Below are 25,288 nucleotides of genomic sequence, written 5' to 3'. Positions count from 1 at the left end.
TACCTGGCTCACTCACTCTCTCTCACTGCAGTGCTGGCTGTGCGAATCCGATCCAAGCCGCCGGGTCGCCGCCCACTGTGGAGGGGAGGGTGCCAGGCGTGCGGTGCGGTGCACAGAGAGAGCGAGGGACTATCTGGGGGAGGGACAGTGCAGCAGGGGGGGTGCAAATTACTTGCCTTGCCCTGGGTTAGGGGGCGCAAATTACTTGCCTTGCCCCGGGGGCTGACAACCCACGCTACGCCACTGCCTTTCCAACTCCACCCACGCTACGCCACTGCCTTTCCAACTCTACCATTCTATGATTCTGTGAACTGTGAACTGTGATTTGATTGCACTGTGGGCACCTGGGAAGACTGCAGAGCTCTCTGCAGAATGAATGGAAGGATGCTTCCAAGTGTATTTCAATTTGTTGGAAGCCGCCCAGAGTAGCTGGGGTAACACAGTCAGATGGGTAGCATATTATTATTATTATTATTATTATTATTATTATTATTATTATTATTATTATTATCATCATCATCACCCCTTGACCACCTCAAAAGGAATACAGTCATACCTTGGATCCCAAACGCCCTGGAACTTGGACATTTTGGCTCCTGAACACCACAGACCCAAAAGTGAGTGTTCCGGTTTGCGAATGTTTTTTGGGAACCCGAACGTCCAATGTGGCTTCCGCGGCTTCTGATTGGCTGCAGGAGGTTCCTACAGCCAATCAGAAGCCAGGATTTGGTTTTCAAACGTTTGGAAGTCGAACAAACTTCTGGAACGGATTCTGACTTCCAAGGTACGACTGTATATTAACCCCTGCACTCCACCCATGAGAATTCCACCAATTTTTTCTCTCCACTTTGATGATTTTCAAAAGCAGTATTTTTGCTTATTACTGGATGGGAAATGGCGAGGGGGTGGAGTGGGGAAATGGAATCACAACCTTCTTCCTTCGTAGCCCTTCCTATACCCCAAGGGGCTCCTCACAGCATGATATAATTCGTGGCAACCCACTGACTTAAATGACTCCACTGAGTAAAAGCATCATTTGACAGATCCATTGATGTTAATGGGTCTACTGAGTTTGGTGCAGTTTGCTACAATCCATTTACTTTAATGCAGAGCCGTAGCTGCAGGGGGCGGGGGTGTCAAGTTTTTTGCCCTGGTTGAAGCCTCCAGAGGAGAGACATTGAGGCTCCCAGCCTGTGCACGTGTGCTATGCAAAAATCATGATGCAGGGGAAACCATGAAACCAGCCAATGCCTTTACACAGCTCCTTATTTCAGACCTTGTGATATATTGTGATGTTTAGCTGGTGATGTATCACCAGGTATCTCCCAGACCTAGTCTCCACAGAGACCTGTTGTGTTTCTTTAATCCTTCCAGTCATCAGTTGCCACCTCCTTCCTTAGTCCAAGACGTCACGTAGCACCACCAACCTCTGCGGCCGTGAACCCCTCCTCCCAGCTCCGCCCGCGCCCCCACCCACCCACTGGTCCTTCTTCTCCTCCTCCTCCAGGAAGTTTGCAACGAGCTCTGGTGCCTTAGCAAGAGCAACCGATGCATCACCAACAGCATCCCAGCGGCCGAGGGGACCATCTGCCAGACTAACACCATCGAGAGGGGGGTAAGAGGCAGGGCCAACCTTGCTGTACCCTAACCCGCAGCAGCGATTCCTGCCTTGCAAGAGGGTTGGACTAGATGGCCTTTGGGATCCCTTCCAGACGGCCAGTTTACCCATAATCGCGCAGTCCTGCTGAGGTCAGACGCATGAACGCCAGCGAGGTGGGGGGTGTTGTTGCTGACCGGTGGGTCTCTCTTCTATCCACCGCCAGTGGTGCTACAAACGGGAATGTGTTCCTTTCGGCACACGGCCAGAGGGTGTGGACGGAGCCTGGGGGACGTGGTCGCCATGGGGAGAGTGCAGCCGGACTTGTGGGGGAGGCGTCTCCTCATCCATCCGCCACTGCGACAGCCCACGGTAAGTGGACACATGCATAAACACCCAAGACATCCCCCGTGTTCCCTGGGACGGCATTTTCCATGTCTTCTTCCTTTTCTCTCTTTCAAAGGCCGACAATCGGTGGGAAATACTGTCTCGGGGAACGGAAGCGTTACCGGTCTTGTAACACTGACGTGAGTAGCAAGGGATTCTGGGATGGGAGGACGGTGGGGGCAAAGGAATGGATTGTTATGAAAGTTGAGCGCTACCTCCTACTCTCTGCTGAGAGGCAGCAAGATCCCAAGGTGTTCTGGGGGTTCACCCAGGGTCTGTGGTCTCTTGGAGAATTGCAACACGGTGGAGACTGCCATAGCTTTAAGAAATGTGGTTTATTCCCCTGTTTACACCTTCAGTCTGCCTGGAGGGAGTCCAGATCTTACAGCATGGTCATTTCAAGAGGGGCTTGTGCAGCCCTGGTGTCCAAGGCATCTCTCCCAGCCAGCCTTCAGCCAGCCTGCCCAAGATGGATCCCAGCCTTTCTTCTCTCCCTTTCTTCTTCCCAGCACACCTTGCTGAAAAGACTCTTTTCCTGTCACCTCAAACACACACACCCATCACCTTGGCACCGTCTGCTTCCCCAGGGCACAGAATTCCTCTCTGATGGCACATCAACACCTTTTGTCATGTTAACAGATTTGTTCTTTGTCCTGAGCTGCTTGCCACTGGGCACCCATAATCTAGGGCCCAAGCCAGCGCCACTATTGACAGATTTGCTGTTTGCTAGGCCAGCCAGGCTGGTTTGCAGAAGCCAGCCCAGGGATTCCCTGTCTGGCACAGCTCTGCAGATTGTACTTTCATCCACATCCCAGTTAATCGAAATCCTACCATTTGTCTCCTGCCAACCTAGCAGTTTGAAAGCACGTCAAAGTGCAAGTAGATAAATAGGTACCACTCCGGCGGGAAGGTAAACGGCGTTTGCGTGTGCTGCTCTGGTTCACCAGAAGCGGCTTAGTCCTGCTGGCCACATGACCTGGAAGCTGTACGCCGGCTCCCTAGGCCAGTAAAGCGAGATGAGCGCCGCAACCCCAGAGTCAGCCACGACTGGACCTAATGGTCAGGGGTCCTTTACCTTTACCTTTACCTTTCTAGGGTTTAGGAGTGTCTCTCCCCCCCCCCCCCAAATCAATAACTGTATTTTGGGTTCTTGTTTTGAATGTTTATGTCATGAGCTGCCTGTGATCTTCGGGTGAAGGGAGGTATACAAATTTAATAAATATTAATAATGATAAGGCAGAGTGAGTCACATGCCTTGGGAGGCAGATGTGAGAAGTAACAGCAGCTCCCAACCTTATAGCTCAGTCATGGTGTGTCTGACTTGCACCTCCCAGCAAAGTCTTTCAGCTGTGGGGTCCAGAATGCACCCCCTCTGCTTCCAGGCATTAAAAGAAGCAGCCCCCCTCAGCCCCAGAGAGCAGATAATAAATGTGGCAATCTTTCTGTGCCCCCCGCCCCAGGACTGCCTACCGGGCTCGCAAGACTTCCGAGAGCTGCAGTGCGCCGAGTTTGATAACATCCCCTTCCGAGGAAAGTATTATACCTGGAAGACGTACCGAGGAGGTAAGGCCGTTTCCACACACACACACCCGGGGGGGGGGGGGCAGCTTTCACCCATCCCAAATCCAGCCTCTCTGATCTAGTGGTTTGAAACTGCCATCTCTCCGCAGGAGGCGTCAAGTCCTGTTCGCTCAACTGCCTGGCGGAAGGTTTCAACTTCTACACAGAGAGGGCGGCAGCCGTGGTGGATGGAACGCCCTGCCGCCAGGACTCCAACGACATCTGTGTCAATGGAGAGTGCAAGGTGATTTCCCAGCACTGTAACCACTCCTCCTCGCTGCCCGTAGGCCTCCGACTGACTGAGGTTTAATGGGCGGCTTCTGGGACCATCTGGAGGGGGAGGTTGGTTCACTTTCTCTACAAGGAAAGATTTATGCATTGGGGGGCTTTTCCATTTAGGGGGGGGGGACGACACATGATTTAAGGCCATAAGAAGAGCCTGCTGGATCAGGCTGAGGGAGAAAGGTTGTTTTCTGCTGCTCCAGAGAAGCGGACACGGAGCAATGGATCCAAACTACAAGAAAGAAGATTCCACCTAAATATTAGGAAGAACTTCCTGACAGTAAGAGCTGTTCGACAGTGGAATTTGCTGCCAAGGAGTGTGGTGGAGTCTCCTTCTTTGGAGGTCTTTAAGCAGAGGCTTGACAACCATATGTCAGGAGTGCTCTGATGGTGTTTCCTGCTTGGCAGGGGGTTGGACTCGATGGCCCTTGGGGTCTCTTCCAACTCTAGGATTCTATGATTCTAGACAAATTCAGGGACTATAAGGCTATCAGTGGCTGCTAGGCATGATGGCTGCATATCACCTCCTGGACTGGGGCAGTCTACCTCTGAATCCCAGTTGCTGGGTGCCACAGGAGGGAGGTTTGCTGTGATGGTCAGCTTCTGCTTGCAGGCTTCCCATCATGGGCATCTGGCTGGCACTTAGTTTCTGGCGATTCACAAATAGAGCCTTCATAGGCAGAGACAGTCTACCTTAGAATGGTGGGGAGCAAGAGAAGGCTATTACTCTCACATCCTGCTTGGGCTTCTTAGGGGGGCATTTAATTAGACACGGTGAAGCCAGGAGGCTGGGCTAGATGAGTCCCAGTTGCAGGCTCTTCTTAGCTTTTTATGAATCACAAGGCACAGGGCTTGCTCCTTTATCGCCTGCCTGTGGGCATCCTGGAGGAATCTGGCTGGCCACTGTGAGAAGAGGATGCTGGACGAAACGGGCCATTGGCCACACCAGAACCAGGCTCTTGTCTTCTACCATTCCTCTTTAGAAAGGCCTGCTTTCTTTTAAGGCTGTCCAGGTTGGTGCTCATTAGGGCTGGGCGATATATCAATATATCGTCCAAAACCGGTTTGAAGATCATACCATGATATCAGTTTCTTAATTTTTGACCTTGGCAATATATCCCAAATCACGATGTGTGTATGTGCTATGCAAAAATATTGATGCGGGGGAAATCCGTGATGATGATGATGATGATGATGATGATGATGATGAAGAAGAGGAGGAGGAGGAGGAGTTTGGATTTGATATCCCGCTTTATCACTACCCTAAGGAGTCTCAAAGCGGCTAACATTCTCCTTTCCCTTCCTCCCCCACAACAAACACTCTGTGAGGAGAGTGGGGCTGAGAGACTTCAGAGAAGTGTGACTAGCCCAGCAGCTGCATGTGGAGGAGCGGAGACACGAACCCAGTTCACCAGATTACGAGTCTACCGCTCTTAATCACTACACCACACTGGCGCGCTACATAGCTCCATCCTTATTTCAGGCATCGTGATATATCAGTATATCGCAGCATTTAGCTGGTGATATATCACAATGTTGAAAACCCGATATCGTCCATCCCTAACTCTTCCAAGAACTTCCTCCGTCAAACCTCTCCTTTTGTTTCCTATAAGCACGTGGGCTGCGACCGCATCCTGGGCTCGGACACCAAGGAGGACAAGTGCCGGGTCTGCGGAGGGGACGGGAGCTCCTGCGAGACCATTGAAGGACTTTTCAACCACTCGCTGCCGGACGGAGGTGAGGGTTGCCTGGTGACCCAGTGGGTGGACAAATGTACAGCTCAGAGAGGGGCCAAGACGGTTCTGACATGTTGTAGGCAAATGTTTTTCTATTCCAAGGCAGGTGCTTTCAAAAATAAATTGCACAGGTGGAACTTGATTGGGGAGGTTCCCAGCTGTGCATAGCACCTATTTCCCAGTGCCCTTAAAACACGTTAATTTGAAGCCTGGTCTCCCAGGTTCCCATCCCAGTACTGACTTAGTAGAAGACAGCATCTGTCACCATCGCCCTTGAGCCAGTGCCACTAACTGGACTCATCCACTTCAGCCCCGACTGGGCTAGGCGAGCTGGGTAGCATTTCCAGAGACCACCTTCAGCACAGGAACAGGTCAAAGTGCTGTGGACTCACAGCTTAGAGTTGTGAGCACCGGATTCACTTCCACAAGACAGTCGTCGTACAGCAGAGTCCAGCAGAGTCCAGCAGAGTATATAAACAGCTCGGAGAGCAGTTCTGTAGAATATTCTCTTTATTCTATAACTACAACTATAATACAACTATATACAGAGCTAAATGAGCCTAAGCATAAAGAATGCTGAACCGCACTGAGTGCCTGCAGCTGCTCTTAGCAGCAACCTTATCTAAACACACAATCTTTAACACTCAGTCTCTCTCTCCCTGACTGACTGACTGACAGACTCACTCACTGACCGACTCTTTGATGTGGTGCTGGAGCAGAATATGTAGAGAGCAGAACACGCCTCCTCCTCTCTGCAGAATCAGCAGACTCCTCAGGAGATTCTTGGATATGGGAGGGGTGAAATCTCCTCCGCATCAACACAATTCTTCATGTGCTTTGCAATTCCCTGCACCAAATTTTCTCTCTTGTCTTATTGAACATTGAGCACCCCCTTAGAACTTACCTTGGTTTATTATCTCCACCTGCCGCACAGGCTACGAAGAGGTGATATGGATCCCCAAAGGATCGGTGCATATCGACATCCGGGAGCTCAACCTTTCCTTGAACTACCTTGGTGAGAAACCTTAGCTAAGGAGGGATACCCCAGGCAGCTTGTCCTTGAGGTGACCTCCAACCTCTGGTTTTGCATGTGGGTTATCTCCCGCTTGGACTACTGCCATGTGCTTTCCGTGGAGCTACCTTCAAAAGTGACTCGGAAACCACAACTAAATCTAGAATGCGACTGCTGGACTGGTGACTGGGAGCCATTGGCAGGACTGTATAACACCGGTCCCGAAAGACCTACAGTGGCTCCCAGTACAATTCAAAGTGTTGGTTGTGACCTTTAAAGCCCTAAATGGCCTCAGCCCTGTATACCTGAAGGAGCATCTCCACCCCCATCGTTCAGCCCGGACACTGAGGTCCACCTCTGAGGGCCTTCTGGCGGTTCCCTCCCTGTGAAAAGTGAGGTTGCAGGGAACAAGGCAGAGGGCCTTCTCGGTGGTCGGATGTCAAGCAAATAAACAACTATCTGATGTTTAGAAGACATTTGAAGGCAGCCCCATATAGGGAAGTTTTTAATGGCTGGTGTTTTATTGTGCTTTTAATATTTTGTTGCCAGCTGCCCAGAGTGGCTGGAGCAGCCTAGTCAGATGGGTGGGGAACAAATAATACAATTATGATTTTTATGAAAAATATCCCTATATCTTTTGGGGGGTGGGATGCAAGTGCTTCAGCCCACCCCTGACTTGGTCACACCCCACACACCCCGGATTCTCTTTCCAGCTCTGAGAGGGGAGAACGACGAGTACTTCGTCAACGGAAAGCTCTCCATTGACCCACCCCGGCGCTTTGACATCGCTGGGACCACCTTCCACTACAGACGCGCTCAAGACGAGCTGGAGTCCCTGGAATCCCTGGGCCCCACCAACGTCACCCTCATCGTCATGGTTCGTTGACTGAACAGGGGTTACTAAATGCGGTATCTAAGACTATCAGTCTTTGTAAAGCAGGTACCGGTGCTCGACTGAAGATTGCTTTTTGTGGTGGGGCACGAAAAAGTTGGGGAACCGCTGCTTTAGGGTGATCCCTGATAAGCCAAGATTCTCCCTGCGACCAGTAAAGGACGCCATGCCCATAGCTGTCAACGTTTCCCCTTTTTTTAATTCCCTTATTCTAAATAGGATTCCTTGCAAGAAAAGGGAAAAGTTGACAGCTATGGTCATGCCCACTAACAGACTCCGTTTGCCCTTGTTTGACCTCAGCACACAGCTAAAGCTGATTGGCCATGTAATTGGGATGTCGTGTGATCCTTGTAGGAGCGGAGGTCATGTAATGAAGACCTCAAGCCTTAGGAGAGCATATATTATTTAGTTGTTATCTTTCCTTGCTCACGTGCATGAGATCAGCAGACAACCATACTCTGTAGCTTTAAACTTGGAAGCTAAAACAAGGGTGATTTAATCTTCTAGAAACAATAATCTGGGGTGCTTTAAGGCAGAATGGGTTTTCCCCGGCAGTACCCCTTTTCTCCCCCTTAAAAATAACAGTCCCACGGACCTGGGATAGCTCATTTGGTAGAGCATTTAACTCTTAATCTTGGGGTTGTGGGTTCGAATCCTGTGTTGCGCAAAAGATTCCTGCGTTGCAGGGGGTTGGACTAGATGACCCTCAAGATCCCTTCCAACTTTTCAATATGATGATATAATAATAATGATGATGACATTGCTTTGTGAAGAAGTAAAAGTAGTATTTACTTACACAAGCTCGGTCTTGAAGAAGGAGGTACAGTAGCAAAATGAAGGCAGACTTATAACCACTATCTAAGTTACAAAAGTACAAAATCTTGAGTTCAAAAATGGTGCCTGAACTAGGCATGCATGTGTGGCCAGTTTGGAGGCAGGACGAAGTAAGAGAGAGATGCTGAGACAGGAAGGAAGGATTTAGTACTACAGCTTCCTGCCAAGACAGACCAAGGAAGTGATCTCAGGAAGAGTTCCCTCTAGCAAATTTTGTAGGAAACCTCTGTGAACCTTTGCCCCTTTGTGTGCCCATCTGGCAAAACATGAATTGTTGGATTGATTGCAATATCGTCCCACAAGTCATGAGACAGAACAGCTACTTTATTTTCCAGCAGAGAATTCTGCTTCCAAGGTCCTTTTGGGAAAGTGCGGGGTTCTCCACCAACCATGGCTGTGCCTCCCTATTCCCTCTCCCTTCCACCTCTAGGTGCTTGTCAGGGAAGAACTGCAGAGAATCCGCTACAAGTTCAATGCACCCATCGTCCGTGGTTCCGTCGCCCAGTACTTGTGGCAGTATGTCTCGTGGACAAAGTGCTCGGCCCTCTGTGGCGGAGGTAAGACTCTTTATTGGAAGGGCACAGCTCAGAGGTGTGACAGCAGTATGCCTGCAGGCGGTCCCCAGTTCCAGTCCTGGATTAAACCCCATGGAGGCCACTGAGTAGTTGAAATCTCGGGGGGCCCTGTGCAAATTATCTCCTAATATGTTGTTGATTTTACCAACCAACAATTTCAAGTAACCAATTTTATTTCAATATCACATCAATCTTATACTGAATTGTTGTCGTGGGGCCCCTAAAAAGTGTGGGGCCCATAGGCTGGTGCCTACTCTGCCTGTTTGGTAATCCAGCACTGCCCAGTTCAAACCCTGGCGTCTCCAAGTGGGGCGCCTGTCTGAACCCCTAGAGAGACCCTGCCATTTTTGTGTTGACAGCAGTGTAGAGACTCTGCTAAGTTCAGCAGACCTTTGGGAAGACTTGCTCCAAGGCAGATCCCCATGTTCCAATTTAAGCCCTACAGAACTGTGAGGACTAGAATCTTGCTCTATTTGTAGGAGAAAGGCCATCGCTCAACTGCAGAGCATCTGCTTTGCACGCAGCAGGTCCTGGGTTCGAATCCCCAACAGCATCTCAGGTGCGGCTGGGAGCAAACCCCACCTGAACCCCTAGAGAAACGCTGTCAATCAGTGAGCTAGACAAACCAGCAGCCTGACTCAGTAGAAGGGAAAATCCTGTCGCTGTTTTGGGAACACAAGGGCTTGAAAATTACTTCAGTAGCTCAGTGGTGAAGTAGCTGCTTTACATGGGAAAGGTTCCAGGTTTCAATCTCCAAGTCAGTGTAGCCAGCTCTGAGCTAGATGAACCCTTCCTTCTGTCCACACATCTTTTTGAAAACACGCATTTTATGGGGCTTTGCCTACCATTGAAAAACTAGGGGGTGTTATGCAACCAGGGGCAGTGGAAGGAGTGCCAACTTGGCCCTGCGGCCGTGGGTGCCTGGGACCATGGGTGCCATGAGCATGCATGGCACTGGCATTGAAATTCCCTTCAAGGGGGATTTTGTGGATGCTCAAGCACCCAGGGCCCCAGACAGTTGGCACCTAGGGTGTGGGGAGTGAGTGAGAAGGTGCTGCTGTTTCTCGCTGCTCAGACCTCAGCATCCTCACTCAGCGCCATCCTTACAGGCAGCCAGGTCCAGCCCGTCGTCTGCCGCAACCAAGCCGACAGCTCCACGGTCTTCAACCACCTCTGCAGCCCCGACACTAAGCTGCCCGAGAGACAGAGATTGTGCAACACTGAGCCCTGCCCACCAGCGTAAGTTAGATGCTTTCGGGGGGGCCTGCATCCTAGGGGGAGGGGCACCCCAAAAGAGGCCCAGTGCCCAGACTCTTTTATGCAGCAGGCAAACAAGCCTAACTACTGTTTATGCTCTGGTAACCTCAAGGTCAGGGACGCAGCTGGCGCTGTGGGTTAAACCACAGAGCCTAGGACTTGCCAGTCAGAAGGTCGGTGGTTCAAATCCCCGCGACGGGGTGAGCTCCCATTGCTCGGTCCCTGCTCCTGCCAACCTAGCAGTTCAAAAGCACGTCAGAGTGCAATTAGATAAATAGGTACTGCTCCGGTGGGAAGGTAAACGGCGTTTCCGTGCGCTGCTCTGGTTTGCCAGAAGCGGCTTAGTCATGCTGGCCACATGACCCGGAAGATGTACGCTGGCTCTCTTGGCCAATAAAGCGAGATGAGCGCCGCAACCCCAGAGTTGGTCACGTCTGGACCTAATGGTCAGGGGTCCCTTTACCTTTACCTAACCACAAAGTTAGATTACTGCAATGCGTTTTACGTAGGGCTGTATCTGAAGATGGTTCAGAAACTTCAGCTGGTGCAGAATTCAGTATCCAGGTTGTTCATCGGGGCAGAAAGGTTTGAGCATATTCTGGTCCAACTGCACTGGCTGCCAATTAGTTTCCAGGCCCAATCCAGAGAGCTGGTTTTGACCTCTAAAACAGCTCAGGGTCGCAATACCTCTAGGACTGCCTCTCCCCATATAAACCATCCCAGACTCTGCGTTCATCATCTGAGGCTCTTCTTCACGTGCCTCCTCCACAAGAAGTCCAGAAGGTGGCAACACGAGAACAGGGCCTTTTCTGCTGTGGCTCCCCGTTTGTGGGAACGCTCTCCCCAGGGATGCCCACCTGGCGCATTCATTAGACACCTTTAGGTGCTAGGCAAAAATGTTCCTCTTCTCCCAGGCATGACTGATTGACATCCGATGGCCTTTTAAAATGTGTTGGAGTGTTTATTGGGGTTTTTTGTTTGCATTTTTTATGTATTCTGTGTTTTTATAGTGTAATCTTATGTTGTAACTTCCCTGAGACCTGCAGGTACAGGGCAGTATACAAATTTAAATAACAACAACAACAACAATCCAATTGAAACAGAGAAAATACCAACTCTCCTCTCCGCCAAGAAAACATTTGAGGGTCACTAGTTTATACACACCTGTGCATCCCTTTCCCTTTCTTTTTTAAATATTTATTTATCTCCTCCCCCCGAAATACATTGTGAAAACCTGTATTGCCCTACGTACACCGCAACTTAGAGCGGAATGCCTCTTAAGTGATCCGCAAGTCAGCATAAACCTTTGGTTTTTTGTCTCTTGGATGATTTTTGAATGGGTGAAAGCTCCACCATTTCCCCAGAAAGGTGTCCTGGGTACTTCATTCCTCTTGCCGATCTTGTGAGTCAGTCCCCTCCCCCACCCCGTAAGGAATACGCCATCCCTTTTTTTTGAACCGAATCCTTCCAGAATGCGGCTACAACCATCCATGCAGCCACTGATAGAAATCCAGTTAGTGGTTTATTCACCAAGCCCTGATTCTAATTTAAAGACAGATTCAGAAATACAGAAGCTCATTAAGAACATCATAAGAGCCTGCTGGATCAGCCCAATGGCCCACATAGTCCAGGATCCTGTTCTCGCAGTGGCTAAGCAAGTTGCCTGTGCGAAAGCAGGATCCAAGCGCAAGGGCCCTCTGAACTGTGTCCAGAAACATTACTGTCTCCAGCTGTGAAGGCAGAGCACAGCCATTGTGACACTCGGGTTGCGAAAGTGATCCGTGCAGGATGCACATTTGCAACCCGTAGTGTTCACAACCCGCTTCTGCACACACGAGGGTTGCGATTCGGTGCTTCTGCTCATGCGCAAAGGATGATTTAGCGCTTCTGCGCATGCGCAACCGCCGAAACCCGGAAGTAACCCGTTCCGGTACTTCTGGGTTTTGGCGATCTGTAACCTGAAAAAACGCAACCTGAAGCGTCCTTAACCCGAGGTATGACTGTATCTCGTTTTCAACATCACAATATATCACCAGATAAATAAACATCACAATTTACCGCAAAGGATGGAGCTAGGTAGAGGCATGGGCTGGCTGCATGGTTTTTCCCACATTGTGATTTTTGCATAATAATAATAATAATAATAATAATAATAATAATAATAATAATTTATTATTTATACCCCACCCATCTGGCTGGGCTTCCCCAGCCACTCCGGGCGGCTTCCAAAAAAATATTAAAATACTATAATGCATCAAACATTAAAAGCTTCCCTAAACAGGGCTGCCTTCAGATGTCTTCTAAAAGTCTGGTAGTTGTTGTTCTCTTTGACACGCACAAACACACACACACATCATGATTCACGATATATTGCCAGGTCAAAAACTATGAAACTGATATCATCATTCGGACTTCAAACTGGTTTGGGGTGATATATCAATATATTGACCAGCCCTAGCCATCAACAGCCCTCCCCTCCATGAATTGGTCTTTTAAAAATAGGCTCTTTTAAAGCTGGCAGCCATCCCTGCGATGAGAGGGAGTTCCACAGTTTAACCATGCGCAGTGTGAAAAAGGACTTTCTTTTATCCACCCTGGATCTTCCAATGTTCAGCTTCACTGGATGTCCACTAGTGTCAGGAGAAAAACTTTCTTCATGCCACACGTAACTTTATAAACTCCCGTCATGTCACCTCTTCCTCGCCTTTTCTCTAAAATGTCCCAAACTTTGCAGCCTTTCCCCTTGGAAGCTCTGGAGACTTTGGTACATGCCCCTGAGTGAATTTACTTCTCTCATTTAAACCCCCAAATTTCCCTCCTCTGGACGTTTGCACCGCCAAGGCCTGTAGCTGCCCCTTCTCCCCACACCCTTCCCAGCACACAGGGGAAGCAAGCTTACCCTTTCCGCCTCTCGCCTCTGTCAGCTGGGTGATCGGGAACTGGTCCGAGTGCAGCCGCAGCTGCAACCAGGGCGTTCGCACCCGGAGCGTGACCTGCCGGCGCAAAATCTCCACCACGGAGGAGAAGATCCTCGACGACACCGCCTGCAACTCTCCACGCCCCCGCGTGCTGGAGCCCTGCGGCAACCAGACCTGCCCCCCAGAATGGGCCGCCCTCGACTGGTCTGAGGTAAGAGCCTCTGTGTTTTTTTAAATGTCTAATATGTACTGAGCATGGCACACAAGCACATGCACCGATTAAACAAGTAGCTACTGTTGTAAACAAAAATCTGCCCTTTTCCCCTTATGGGGTATCCAAGAGCCCATATAGAGTCCTTACGTAGGTTCCCTACTGGTAGGAGAAAATAACAGAGACCAACCAGAGAATATTGAGAAGCAAAGCAGCTAGTAAGCTTGATCTTTATTGATCTGTTGCAACAGGGTGCTCCCCTCACACGCAGGAAAGGAGGAGGACCCCGAACAAAGGTGTGTCCACCCTTATATAGACATTTTAAATTCCCTGCCCTGGAGCTCCAGACCACCCCTCCATACATCATGCATACATCACAGAAAGGGTGTAACCCAAGACCCCCCATCCAGATACATCATACCTACATCACAGAAAAGGCGGTCTACAGCAGAAATCTGAGTGCGTTGTTTATCTCGTCTGACAGGTTACCTGTTAATGCTCACTTGATTGGATACCCTGTGGAGCCTGGCAAGTCTTTTGTAATGATAAATACTTAGTTCCTGAGTCAGGTCACAGGCTCACCCTATTCAGACACAGACAGACATGCCCTTAAGACAGAATTTGTGAAGGAAAAGACGATGGGGAGGCTTTACCATTTTCCTTTGACCTCGCAGAGAAAACATTTGGTCAGTTTGGGAATCAAAACTGGTTTCAGGTCAGTCTTCCTGTGCTGATCTATGTACATGCTTGGTTGGTACATTTATGAACATTTATTATATATCTAAGACTTTAAAATTCTTATCACACTACCCCCTGTCACAATGAAACATTTGGCTCAGTTCAACTCAGCTCTGCTCAGCTCAGCTATCCTCCCTCTCTCTCTTTCTCTCTCTCTGCCCCAGTCGATAACAGCATCCTCTCTCTACAGTGCACCCCAAACTGCGGGCCCGGCTTCCGCCACCGAATCGTCCTCTGCAAGAGCGGCGACCACACCTCCACCTTGCCCACCTCCCAGTGTCCCGAGGATGCCAAGCCCCCAACCAGTATAAGGTGCAGCCTTCGGCGTTGTCCACCCCCGCGGTGGGTCACCGGCGAGTGGGGAGAGGTATGGAACCGCTGCTCTCTTTCACTTACGAGAGCTGGCAAGGACTGTTCCACTAGGCTGTTCCATTGCGGGGAGCCTCAACCAGAGGCAAAGAGTCAATGGAGGTCAATAGAGCTGCTCCGCCATCTTGGTTGGGTCAGACCAATAGTGAAGGGGAGGGGGAGTCATACTGAGTGGGTCAAACCAATGGAGAAAGCACTGGGGAGCCATATTGGTTGGAACAAATCAAGGGTGAAGGCTTGGGGAGTCAACAGATAATCCAACAGGTAAACAGGAATGTTCTCAGGCAATTCCTAAATGTTATGTAGTATTTATTTATTTTATATTTATTTCATTTAGGGGGAAATAAGAGTTTTGCAAATCCAAAATTTTCTATCCGTCTGTCCCTCTATGTGCTTCTTGTGTTTCTATTTAAATCATGAGGACTACGATCTTACTTCATACTGTTTAGCCCATCCTAACCCTCCTGCATTCTTCTTCCCCCAAGTGCTCTGGGCAGTGCAGTTTTGGCCAGCAACGCCGTTCGGTCCAGTGCATGACCCACACGGGGCAGCCCTCCGGGGAGTGCGTAGAAGCCCTCAAGCCTGCGGCGGCACAGCAGTGCGAGAGCAAGTGTGACTCGGGACCCACAGAGAACCCCGAAGGTACCTGCGTGCTGCTCCAACATTTGTATCAAGCACCCAGGGGTCGGGGTGGCAAAAAACTTTGTTCCCGATGAGACAAAGCTATTGTGACCTAACGCAGGCCCTTGGGCTGTCTTGGGGCCAGTTGTTGGGACTTACACCCGTGGCATGGGCCGGAACGTGTAGACCACAGAAGGCCAGCTGGGCAGGGGAGGGGTTAGCCTGGGTCTCACCTAAATAAACTGCCTTAGTCCTAGACGAGGAACGCTTGGGAGCAGAGTCCTCTGATGGTGGCAGCGACAAGGAGGAGATGGACCTGCTCCGTGGTCCACTTTATGCAGATGCCTCGTCACCCGTCTCTTGAACCCCAAAGAGGCTGTCCTTAGCTGCCAGGCTCCTCAAAGGATCAGGAGAGCCCGGAGGAGACATCCCCACAGCTAGAACCCTTAGGGCCTGGAAGGGGCTGGGGTCTCTAGTCAACAAATACCTAGCCCAGCCATCCCAAACCCCTGGCCTACCAGGCAGTGAGTTCCTTTCTTTCATCTGCCCTGAATCTTCCTGCATTCGGCTTCATCTGATGTCCACAAGTTCTAGCTGACAAGAAAGCTTCACTTTCTCCACACTGCACATGATTTCGTAAACTTCTTCATGTCCTCTCTTACTCTTGACCCACATGATTCTATGATTCTAACATCACACATTCTCTCCCCCCCCCCCTCCGTTTTCTTCCTCTCCAGAATGCAAAGATGTGAACAAGGTCGCTTACTGCCCTTTGGTGCTAAAGTTCAAGTTCTGTAGCCGGCCTTACTTCCGACAGATGTGCTGCAAAACCTGCCAGGGGCGTTAAACGGGCAGCGGCGGCTGGGGGGGGGGCCAAGCTCTCGGCGCCTCAAGGAAATCGGGAAGGCTGGGGTCAAGGGGTGGCTGTGCCCTTCCCCCACCCCATCGCCCATCCCTTCCCCCAGGATCGCCAACGAGCAGGCAAGAATCTCCGTGGGGGCGCAGCAGAGCGTGGTGCGAGAGGCCGCTGTGCCTTGGGCAGAGGACCTGGGCGAGGCGCTGTGGAGTGCATTACTTGAAACTCTGACATTATTATTTATTTTAGTATCACAGCTGGGTGCCGCCGTTGCCCTGCCCACCCGACGGTGTGGGAGTAGCCCACCCGAGTCACTAGTGCCCCATCAGCATCCCATCCCCCCCCCATTTTTCCAGTCCCAGAATTCTCCCCTACTCAGTGGGTTGGCTGTTGCGAGCCCCACGGAGAAGGCATAGCACAGGAGTCTGGGTCTGGGAGTCGGGCAGGGATCCCGAGCTGCAGGTGAGTGGCCGAGAAAAGGATCCAGCAAGGCCTCAGGGAAGGGATCACACATGCTTGAGGCTCGCTTAAGAGAAACAAGCAGGTGACAGGATCTTACCTGTTCATCTCCAGGTCTGGGGTTCTCCAAAGCTGCAAAGGAGGAAGATGCAGAAATTTGGAGACAGACCTCTTGTTTTCAGAGTCCGGGGCTTTGCGGCCAAATCAGAGCCTGCGAGTGAGGGAAAATCCCAGGATATTTTTTAGAACTGTTTATGTCCCACTGAATTTGGGGATTACATGCTTCCATGGTCTTCCCTTTGAATTTGCGGACATAAACGATAATTTGGTGCTTTGAGGGGGGAACTCTTTCACCTCACTTGGTTTTCCATAAACCTGGTGGAGGTCCCTTCCTGTCCTGGGAGAATCGAACCTACAGTAAAGCTGCATGCGTTTCAATTCCAGAATTATCTTTTTAAGGAGGTGCAGTGCAGTGTGCCAAATTCCAGAGCAATCAAAATTAGAAATTCAAAATCAGACAGTGGGGTGGGTGAGTTGCAGTAGCACAAAATTTTTAAAGGTAAAGGTACCACTGACCATTAGGTCCAGTCGTGACCGACTCTGGGGTTGCGGCACTCATCTAGCTCTATGGGCCGAGGGAGCCGGCGTACAGCTTCTGGGTCATGTGGCCAGCAGGACTAAGCCGCTTCTGGCGAAGCAGAGCAGCGCACAGAAATGGCGTTTACCTTCCCGCCGGAGCGGTACCTATTTAGCTACTAGCACTTTGACGTGCTTTCAAACTGCTAGGTGGGCAGGAGCTGGGACCGAACAACAGGAGCTCACCCCGTTGTGGGGATTCAAACCGCCGACCTTCTGATCAGCAAGTCCTAGGCTCTGTGGTTTAACCCACAGCGCCACCCGCGCCCCTACAAAATTCTTAGGTGTGCACAATTTCAAAAAAGTAATAACAATAGTAACAGCTTACACAGAAAATCTCCCAATGTTTGCAGGGGCAGATTTGGGTAGTGGCTGGTTGCTAGGGTGCCCTCTGCCCAAGCTTTCAAAAGATACCCTCTCCTGACCAGTTCCCTGTCCCGCTGTCCCCGTGCTTGTCTCAAGTGATTCAAGATGCGCACATCGAAGAGACAGAGGTCAACATGGCAGAGTCTTTAGTTGACTTTATTCAATACGGGACTGGTGGAAGGGAATCGGGGAGTGCTAATGTTGCCCTGGCCACTGGCAACCCTTGCTATGCCACTGGGCGGCTGGTTGGTTCACCTTTGCCCCTTTTGTGGATCTCGCAAGGCAAACCGTCTCCCTCTCCCATCTGGTTAGAGATTGCCCTCACCCCACAAAGTACCCCACAGCCTGCTGGCAAGTCTAAGGGACCTGTCAGATTTCACTCATCCAGGTGGGGCAATGTATTACTCATAAACTGTTTCCCATTCCCTCAAAATTTTAACTGAATCCAGTTCAAATTTCAGCTTCGGTGATACCCAGCAAGAGTTTTGGATTTTTGCCGCCAGCAAAATGTTGGTCACTTGCTCTCCTTTGGGTCCCGGACACAAGCAGACGAAGATCCGTCTTTTCGCCAAAGGAAGAACCTTCCTAGCTGATAGTTGGGTGCTAGTTTTCTTAATCTGCTCAGAGCGCCCTCTGGTGGGCAGGGTCAGATTTCACCATTTCATATATAAATATATACAGATATATTGTATTAATAATATTGTTATTATAGAAGTTGTTTAAAATCCTGTTTCCACGATGAGAGTGAGCGAGAGAGAGAGAGAGAGAAAGAGAGAGAGAGAAATTACAGCATGATTTTTACAATAAAAAAAACTACCTACCACCCCTGGTTCTGAGTTATTACGAATTGGCATCTATGTCTGGTGTTGGGGAGCTGTAAAAACATACGGTTTTATCCTATTTTAGTTGCACCTGAAATAGACCCATTGGCATTAATGGGCATGGTGAAGTTGAGGTTTGTTCTGTGCTGAGTTGGGCACAACCCTGGATTTTAAACCTAGTACAGTGGTACCCCGCAAGACGAATGCCTCGCAAGACGGAAAACCCGCTAGACGAAAGGGTTTTCCATTTTTCGATGCGCTTCGCAGGACGAATTTCCCTATGGTCTTGCTTCGCAAGACGAAAATGTCTTGCAAGTCTTGAGATTTTTTTTGGCTCCCCACCCCCTTTTTCTAAGCCGCTAAACCGCTAATAGTCTTTTAGCAGCTAATCTGCTAATCCCTTAAACCTTTAATAGCCGCTAATAGCTGCTAAACCGCTAATAGCGCTAATCCGCTAATAGGGTTGCTTCGCAAGACGAAAAAACCGCTAGACGAAGAGACTCGCGGAACGAATTAATTTCGTCTTGCGAGGCACCACTGTAATTGGTACCTCATGTCAGCTGGCAACCCTGTATTCCTCTCACCCTGGCCTCTGGGCTCCTTTGTCCCTTTGACTTCCTGGGACCTCTTCCCATTCCTCAGTCAGCTCCCCTGTAAAGTTTCATTCCCAGCCAAACTGACAACTTTCCTTTCCCTCACAGAGGCTGGACGGCAGGAATCCCACTGGTAGCAGTACATTCCGTGTCACATCCACACACCCAGTGAGAGCCACCAACTCTGGTGCAACAAGAGACTGGTTTCTAATTGGGGTGTGTGTGTGTGTTTTTAAACGCAAAATTTTACTGGAGCTGATTGCATCCTTAACCCTTCGTCCACCCTTATTTTGCCATCAACTTTTTAAGAGGACAGAAGTTTTAGGCACACACAAACAAAAATATATTCTTCATTGCAAACTTATGTTCTTATAATTTACTGGGGTGAAATACCACAACTTTCCATCACATCGCTGTTAGTTGTTTAGGCTGTTTGTTTGTTTTCTGTGCTGGTAACTGTTCCCAAACAGAATCATTCTGACCCTTATTTTCATGTAATTATCTGGACATCGTCTCAATTCACTGTTGTTCAAACTATGCCATTGCACTGTCACATTAGCAATTTTTAATGTTTATTTAAAAAAAGGAAATGAGCCACATTCTGAGCTGGTAATTTGGTGCGGGGCCACTAATTAACTTTCAGAACCTGGTTTGACAAAAGTCATTCTAACCTAGAGGTTCAGGTTTGCATTGACCCTTATTTTTCTGATTTTGATTCATTGCAGTTGGAGCCACCATCTCGCTCCATCACAAGGGAAAGAGCTTTTTCACAGAATCATAGAGTCATACAACTGTGCAGTTGGGAGGGACCCCTGAGGGTCATCTAGTCCAACCCCCTGCAATGCAGGAACCTCAGCTCAAGCATCCATGAAAGATGGCCACTCAACCTCTGCTTCACAACCCCCAAGGAAGAGAATCCACCATCTCCCGAGGGAGACTTCCACTGTCAAATGTCTCTTGCTGTCAAAAAGCTCTTCCTGGTGTTTAGTTGGAATCTCCTTTCTTGTAACTTGAAGCCATGGGTTCAAGTCTCCTGCTCCTCCAGAGCAGGAGGAAACAAGCTGGCTCCCTCTTCCATGTGACAGCCCTTCAGATACTTGAAGATCATCATCATCATTTTTAATTTGTATACCGTCTTTCTATCTTACAATACTCAAGGCGGTTTACAAGCTCGAGAAACAAAAAAATGTACATCTTATAACAATCTAATGCAATACAAAAATGTGATAATAAAACGATTTTAAAATAGGCAACCTACATCAAAAAAGTAACATTCAGCAATCATTAGTAAAGGTAAAGGGACCCCTGACCATTAGGTCCAGTCGTGACCGACTCTGGGGTTGCGGTGTTCATCTCGTTTTACTGGCCGAGGGAGCCGGTGTACAGCTTCCGGGTCATGTGGCCAGCATGACTAAGCCGCTTCTGGCGAACCAGAGCAGCACACGGAAACGCCATTTACCTTCCTGCCGGAGTGGTACCTATTTATCTACTTGCACTTTGACGTGCTTTCGAACTGCTAGGTGGGCAGGAGCAGGGACCGAGCAACGGGAGCTCACCCCGTCGCAGGGATTCGAACCGCCAACCTTCTGATCACCAAGTCCTAGGCTCTGTGGTTTAACCCACAGCGCCACCCGCGTCCCTTCAGCAATCATTAGAATAGTATAAAATAATAATGTCAACATATAAAAGTTAAACAGAAATCCACTCAACAGTTACAATAAATAATATCTAAACTATAAGCAATAAAACAACGGTAAGCCACAGTACATAAAATAATACAATACACATTGCAAAGCAGGGACTAGAGGGTAGAGCAAGGCAGGTGGAAGGAGGCCTCACCTGAGGACTCCTAGGGATGGAGATGGCTATCATGTTTCCTCTCAGTCTCCTTTTTTCCAGGCTGCTGTTGTTGTTTAGTCGTGTCCGCCTCTTCGTGACCCCCTGGACCAGAGCACGCCAGGCCCTCCTGTCTTCCACTGCCTCCCGCAGTTTGGTCAGACTCATGTTCCCTCAATCGTTCCTTATCTGGCCTCATTTCCAGGCCTGTGTCTGTGTGTGTCGTTTTCTTTAAAAATTATTAAATTTTTTTAATAAAAAAATATTAGATATTTTATACTTATAAAAGAAAAACAGTAAAAGAAAAACAATACACAAATTCAACAAACAATACATCAACAACAGAAAAAGAAAAAAAGAAACAATACAATACAACAATACAACAAAAAGAAAAAAAATACAAAAACACAAATCCAAATTTTTGTATCCAGATCTTTCATTAGCTTATTTCCTTGACTTCCTCGCACCTCCCTTTTTTGTATTCTGGTTCAAGTTATCTGGTTCAACAAATCCTTTCCCTCTTCTTCAATTTAGTCTGTAATTTATCATAACATAATTTAACTTTCAATTTCCCAATTTAACACATTAACACTTAATGTTCATATAATTCTTAATAACACTTCTGCTAAAACCTTATAATTTCATTCCAATATTCATCTAACATTCATTAATTTTGCAATATTTCTGTAAATATACTCCATTTAATTTTTAAAGAAAACGTCTTGGAAGATTGGAAGACGTTTTCTTTAAAAATTAAATCCCCCCCCAGAACAGGAAACTTGGAGGGGGGGGGATCAATTAACTATTAACTCAGCCGAGATTCCTGCATTGCAGGGGGTTGGACTAGATGGCCCTTGGGTCCCAATTCTACGATTCTATTCCGGCCCTGGGTTCGAGAGTGTCATTCTGAAAAAGTGCAGGCTTTGCGCCGACTCCTCTTCTCAGAGGCCTGTCACCTGCACAACAACTCTGAAGGAGGAAGTAAGGGGGAGATGAAGGCGGGGAGGGGGGGGTGAGGGCCGGATAGAGGAACTTGCTGTCACTCTGGTGAGCTTCCACTTCTCTCTTGCTGCCTGCACAGCTCTGAAGCTCAGATCTCTCGCCGCTTGCTCCTTGCCCTGCGCCAGGAATGCATCTATGACCCACAGAGAACCTCAGTGACCCATCGCGGGGGTCTCAGCACCAACCTGGGGAGTGGGCACAGCAGAGATCATGGTAAGTCTGTGGTTCAGGGTGGCAAGGTGAGCGGTGGCGGTTCCTGTTTCGGGAACCGGTTTGCCACCCAGCTTGCATGCTCAAAATGGACCAAGTTCCAGAGGTGTCTGGCGTCAGAGAGGGGGGTTCGGCAGGGGTAAGTCCCCCACACCAGTGGTGTAGTGTGGGGGGTGCAGGGGGGGCCGGCCGCACTGGGCGCAACATCTGGGGGGCGCGCTCGCACTCGCAGCTCTCTGCCCCTACCTGGCTCACTCACTCTCTCTCACTGCAGTGCTGGCTGTGCGAATCCGATCCGAGCCGCCGGGTCGCCGCCCACTGTGGAGGGGAGGGTGCCAGGCGTGCGGTGCGGTGCGGAGAGAGAGAGAGAGACTATCTGGGGAGGGACAGTGCAGTGGGGGGGGGGCGCAAATTACTTGCCTTGCCCCGGGTGCTGACAACCCACGCTACGCCACTGCCCCACACACCCCAAATTCCCTGACAAATTGCTTGCCACTTGTTGCTTAAACTGCTAGGGTTACTTGAAGGAAAGTTACCGCTTGGCATCCGCTTGGCGTGAGAATTTGGGGAGGGAAACAAAAGTTCTAGTCCTCAGTATGCTTACTCAAAAACTCAATCGACGGGGACTTATTTCAGATAAAATAAGGTGGCACCGTTATATATATGCGTGTGTGTTTATGTGTATTCAGAGGTGATGGATTAAGTTGTACTTACCCAGGCCAAAAGGAATTCTGCCATTTCTGTGTCTGGTCTGTTGCTTCTGTTTTTTGGTGCAAGGATGTGCAATTCAGACACATGTGTATTTCGGTCCTCCTGATTCATTCCAGGGTGGGTGGTGTTCTTCAGCTGGTTTGCTAAAAATAAAAAAGGCAAAATTAAGCTTCCCCGTCCAGAGGAGACGCCTAACCCGGCAGGCCTTGCTTGAAGCCTTCTTCCCAAAAACAACTTGCAGAAGTGCTGGGCTGTGACCTCAATTCTATGTGTTTTGGCGCAAGAAGGTGCCTGGGCAGCTCAAGTGGCTAGTCCTTATGAGGTCCATGATGTGGTTTCTGCTCTTTTTCACTCCCCCGCCGCTCTGACAGGCATCCATCAGTTGCATCCCGCTGGGTTTTTACTCAGAGTAGACATGTTCAGAGTCACAGGCCTAAGTTAGTCATGTCCACTCACTTCAGAGGGTCTACCTTGCGGCTAACAGTGAATACAATACCAACCCTTGGAACGATCTGAGGTAAAAGTCCTGTTCCAAAAGCCCTGAAGGGGCGGATTCTGTTTGATGCTGTTTTCACTGTATGTTGTTATGGTACAGCTGCATATTCCTGCGTTGCAGGGGGTTGGTCTAGATGATCCCTGAGGGTCCTTCCAGCTCCCACCGAGACCTGCCTTTATCCTGACATTCTGTTGTGCTAATTAAAGACAGGGTGAATCCCAGATTCAGCTCCCAGCTGGCACATATTTGGGTCCAGGTCCAGATGTATTTTTATTATTATTATTATTGGCTTTAAATAATTTATACAGACAGCAAAACAAAGAAACCTAAATTAACATTGCCTTTTACCGATAAGAAATAATAATAACTATTACAATAATGAAAATACTAAAAGTACATTTACTTCCCCTTTTAAACTTCTTTTCTGGTTACAATATATTACTATTCTACAAGAATCTATTATATCCATATATTATTTCCCCCCCCAATTCAACCTAACCCCCCCTCCTCCCCACTGCTTCCCTTCACCTGTGTGAGATCTTCCCATCATAATTATTTTTCAGTAGTTGCTTTGATAAAATAGAGTAACATGAAAACTGTTAAATTATAATTGCTTCTTTTGTCTTTACACGCTTAACAATTGGGTCCATGTTCAGATGTATTTCTGGGGCATAGCCACACTGAAACTAGAACACAGAGTTTAAAATTAGTAGGGGGAAAGTGGCTTGAAATGACGTTTTGTTCTCCTTCTCTTGTGATCCTTGGACCCCGGGGCATCCCTGCCCATCAGGAGATTCAGAACAATCAATTCAGAATGAAATTTAGCAGTAGATTCAGGCCAGAATCTCAGACCAAGTCGTGCCCACTGCGAAAGCGGGCAGTGAGTGGATAATCTGAAGACTGAATGAAGTCCTCATGACTCTGCCCACAAGCCGGGATGGTCACCAGCCCGGCCTCATGACCCCAAAGTGCCCACGAGGGACCCACATGCCGGTCCACAGGCTGGGGGGGGGGGGAAATCCTGTTCCTCAAACTGACAGGATTCCCTGCCAGGAGATATGGTAATGTCCACTAGACTGCAGAGATTCGGGGAAGGAAAGCTGATCTCTCCATAGCTATTGGTGTAACGGAACCTCCATGATCTAAGGAAGTCTACCTCAAAGAACCCAAACCAGAGGGAGTGGGAGAGGTAGCAACCACCGCGTTTCGGGATTAGCCTCATTCATTTCACACCCTGCTTGTGGGCTTGAGGGAGAGAATCTCTTTGGCTGAGATTCCTGCATTGCCGGGGTTGGATTAGATCAGGGGTCTGCAACCCGCGGCTCCGGAGCCGCATGTGGCTCTTTTACACCTTTGCCGCGGCTCCGGGGCAGATACTAGCGAGGGGAGGAGGCGCATTGTGCGCCCCGACACTCCCCACTGTGGCGGGCGCTGTACTGGCTGTGACGTCGCATGGGGGCAGTGCGTGCGTTAGTCACGCACCGTCCCGACGTCACCTCCCCGCCCGCTGTCAAATTGGAGGGCAGCGGCGCGCATGCTTTAAATGTCGCAATGGTTTTGCGGCTCCCAGTTTTTTTTTCTTCAGAAACGGGTCCAAGTGGCTCTTTTTGTCTTAAAGGTTGCAGACCCCTGGATTAGATGATCCTTGGAGGTCTCTTCTGAATCTACAGTCCTACGATTCTATGACCCCATGAGTCTGATTGGCCACTGGACTTGGCAGGCTTTTGCTCTGACCCAGCAGAGCTCTCCTTAACAGAGATCCACCTTGACAGCAACTTGGAGCCTCCCCGTGGAAGGGCAGTCTACCTTGGAGTACTAGATTTTGCTGACTAGGAGCAAGGGGTTGTTTTCTGCCTTTGCGTCCTGCTTGAGGACTTCCTGGAGCCTGCGGGGTTTAGCAACCGCTCTCTCTTTCCAGGCTGGGAAATGGGTATTCTAGTTCTTGTCACAGGCATCCGAGAGGAATCTCAGCACCTCTGCACCCGCCCAAAAGGCCACTTTGGGTGGTGTTAATTGCTGTGGAAGGTTAGCATCACCAGGAAATGAAGTCAGACCATAGAACCGTAGAGTTGGAAGGGACCTTGAAGATCATCCAGCCCAACCCCCTGCAATGCAGCTGTCCCATACGGGGATTGAACCTGCGACCTTGGCATTGTCAGCACAGAACTATCCAGGCATTCACCCTCCAAGTGTCCCTATTTTCCAGGGATTTGCAGAAGCTGTCCCGGTTTTTGATTTGATCCCAGAATGTCCCGCTTTTCCTCAGGACGTCCCTGTTTTCATCAGAGAAATGTTAGAGGGTCCGGAGTTGTG

General features: G+C 49.3%; 2 protein-coding genes and 1 long non-coding RNA gene across 3 annotated transcripts in view; 2 read left to right on the top strand and 1 right to left on the bottom strand.

Moving 5' to 3' along the window:
* ADAMTS10 (ADAM metallopeptidase with thrombospondin type 1 motif 10) overlaps positions 1-18,129 on the top strand; it is a 47,626-nt gene extending 29,497 nt beyond the window's left edge. The window contains exons 12-26 of the mRNA XM_083421413.1: positions 1,508-1,615; positions 1,824-1,969; positions 2,061-2,124; positions 3,445-3,547; positions 3,655-3,788; positions 5,440-5,563; positions 6,497-6,577; positions 7,288-7,451; positions 8,731-8,857; positions 9,985-10,114; positions 13,057-13,261; positions 14,190-14,366; positions 14,854-15,010; positions 15,727-16,863; positions 17,225-18,129. Coding sequence (XP_083277539.1) covers positions 1,508-1,615; positions 1,824-1,969; positions 2,061-2,124; positions 3,445-3,547; positions 3,655-3,788; positions 5,440-5,563; positions 6,497-6,577; positions 7,288-7,451; positions 8,731-8,857; positions 9,985-10,114; positions 13,057-13,261; positions 14,190-14,366; positions 14,854-15,010; positions 15,727-15,836 — 1,830 coding nt within the window. The 3' untranslated portion in view covers positions 15,837-16,863; positions 17,225-18,129. The remainder of the gene's footprint in view (positions 1-1,507; positions 1,616-1,823; positions 1,970-2,060; positions 2,125-3,444; positions 3,548-3,654; positions 3,789-5,439; positions 5,564-6,496; positions 6,578-7,287; positions 7,452-8,730; positions 8,858-9,984; positions 10,115-13,056; positions 13,262-14,189; positions 14,367-14,853; positions 15,011-15,726; positions 16,864-17,224) is intronic.
* Positions 18,130-21,607: 3,478 nt separating this feature from the next.
* Positions 21,608-25,288, top strand: part of MYO1F (myosin IF) — a 60,109-nt gene continuing 56,428 nt past the window's right edge. Inside the window, exon 1 of the mRNA XM_083421414.1 lies at positions 21,608-21,771. Within this exon, the coding sequence (XP_083277540.1) occupies positions 21,769-21,771 (3 nt within the window). The 5' untranslated portion in view covers positions 21,608-21,768. The remainder of the gene's footprint in view (positions 21,772-25,288) is intronic.
* LOC310668670 lies at positions 22,256-24,275 on the bottom strand. Its single transcript, XR_014506778.1, has 3 exons — positions 24,209-24,275; positions 23,605-23,661; positions 22,256-22,622 (listed from the first exon to the last, which is right to left on the bottom strand). It is a non-coding gene; the product is annotated as an uncharacterized lncRNA (long non-coding RNA).

This window comes from Podarcis tiliguerta (assembly GCF_965153285.1).
Source record: "Podarcis tiliguerta genome assembly, chromosome: 18".
In the NCBI taxonomy this organism is placed as follows: Eukaryota; Metazoa; Chordata; class Lepidosauria; order Squamata; family Lacertidae; genus Podarcis; species Podarcis tiliguerta.
This window is presented reverse-complemented; position numbering and strand designations above follow the sequence as displayed.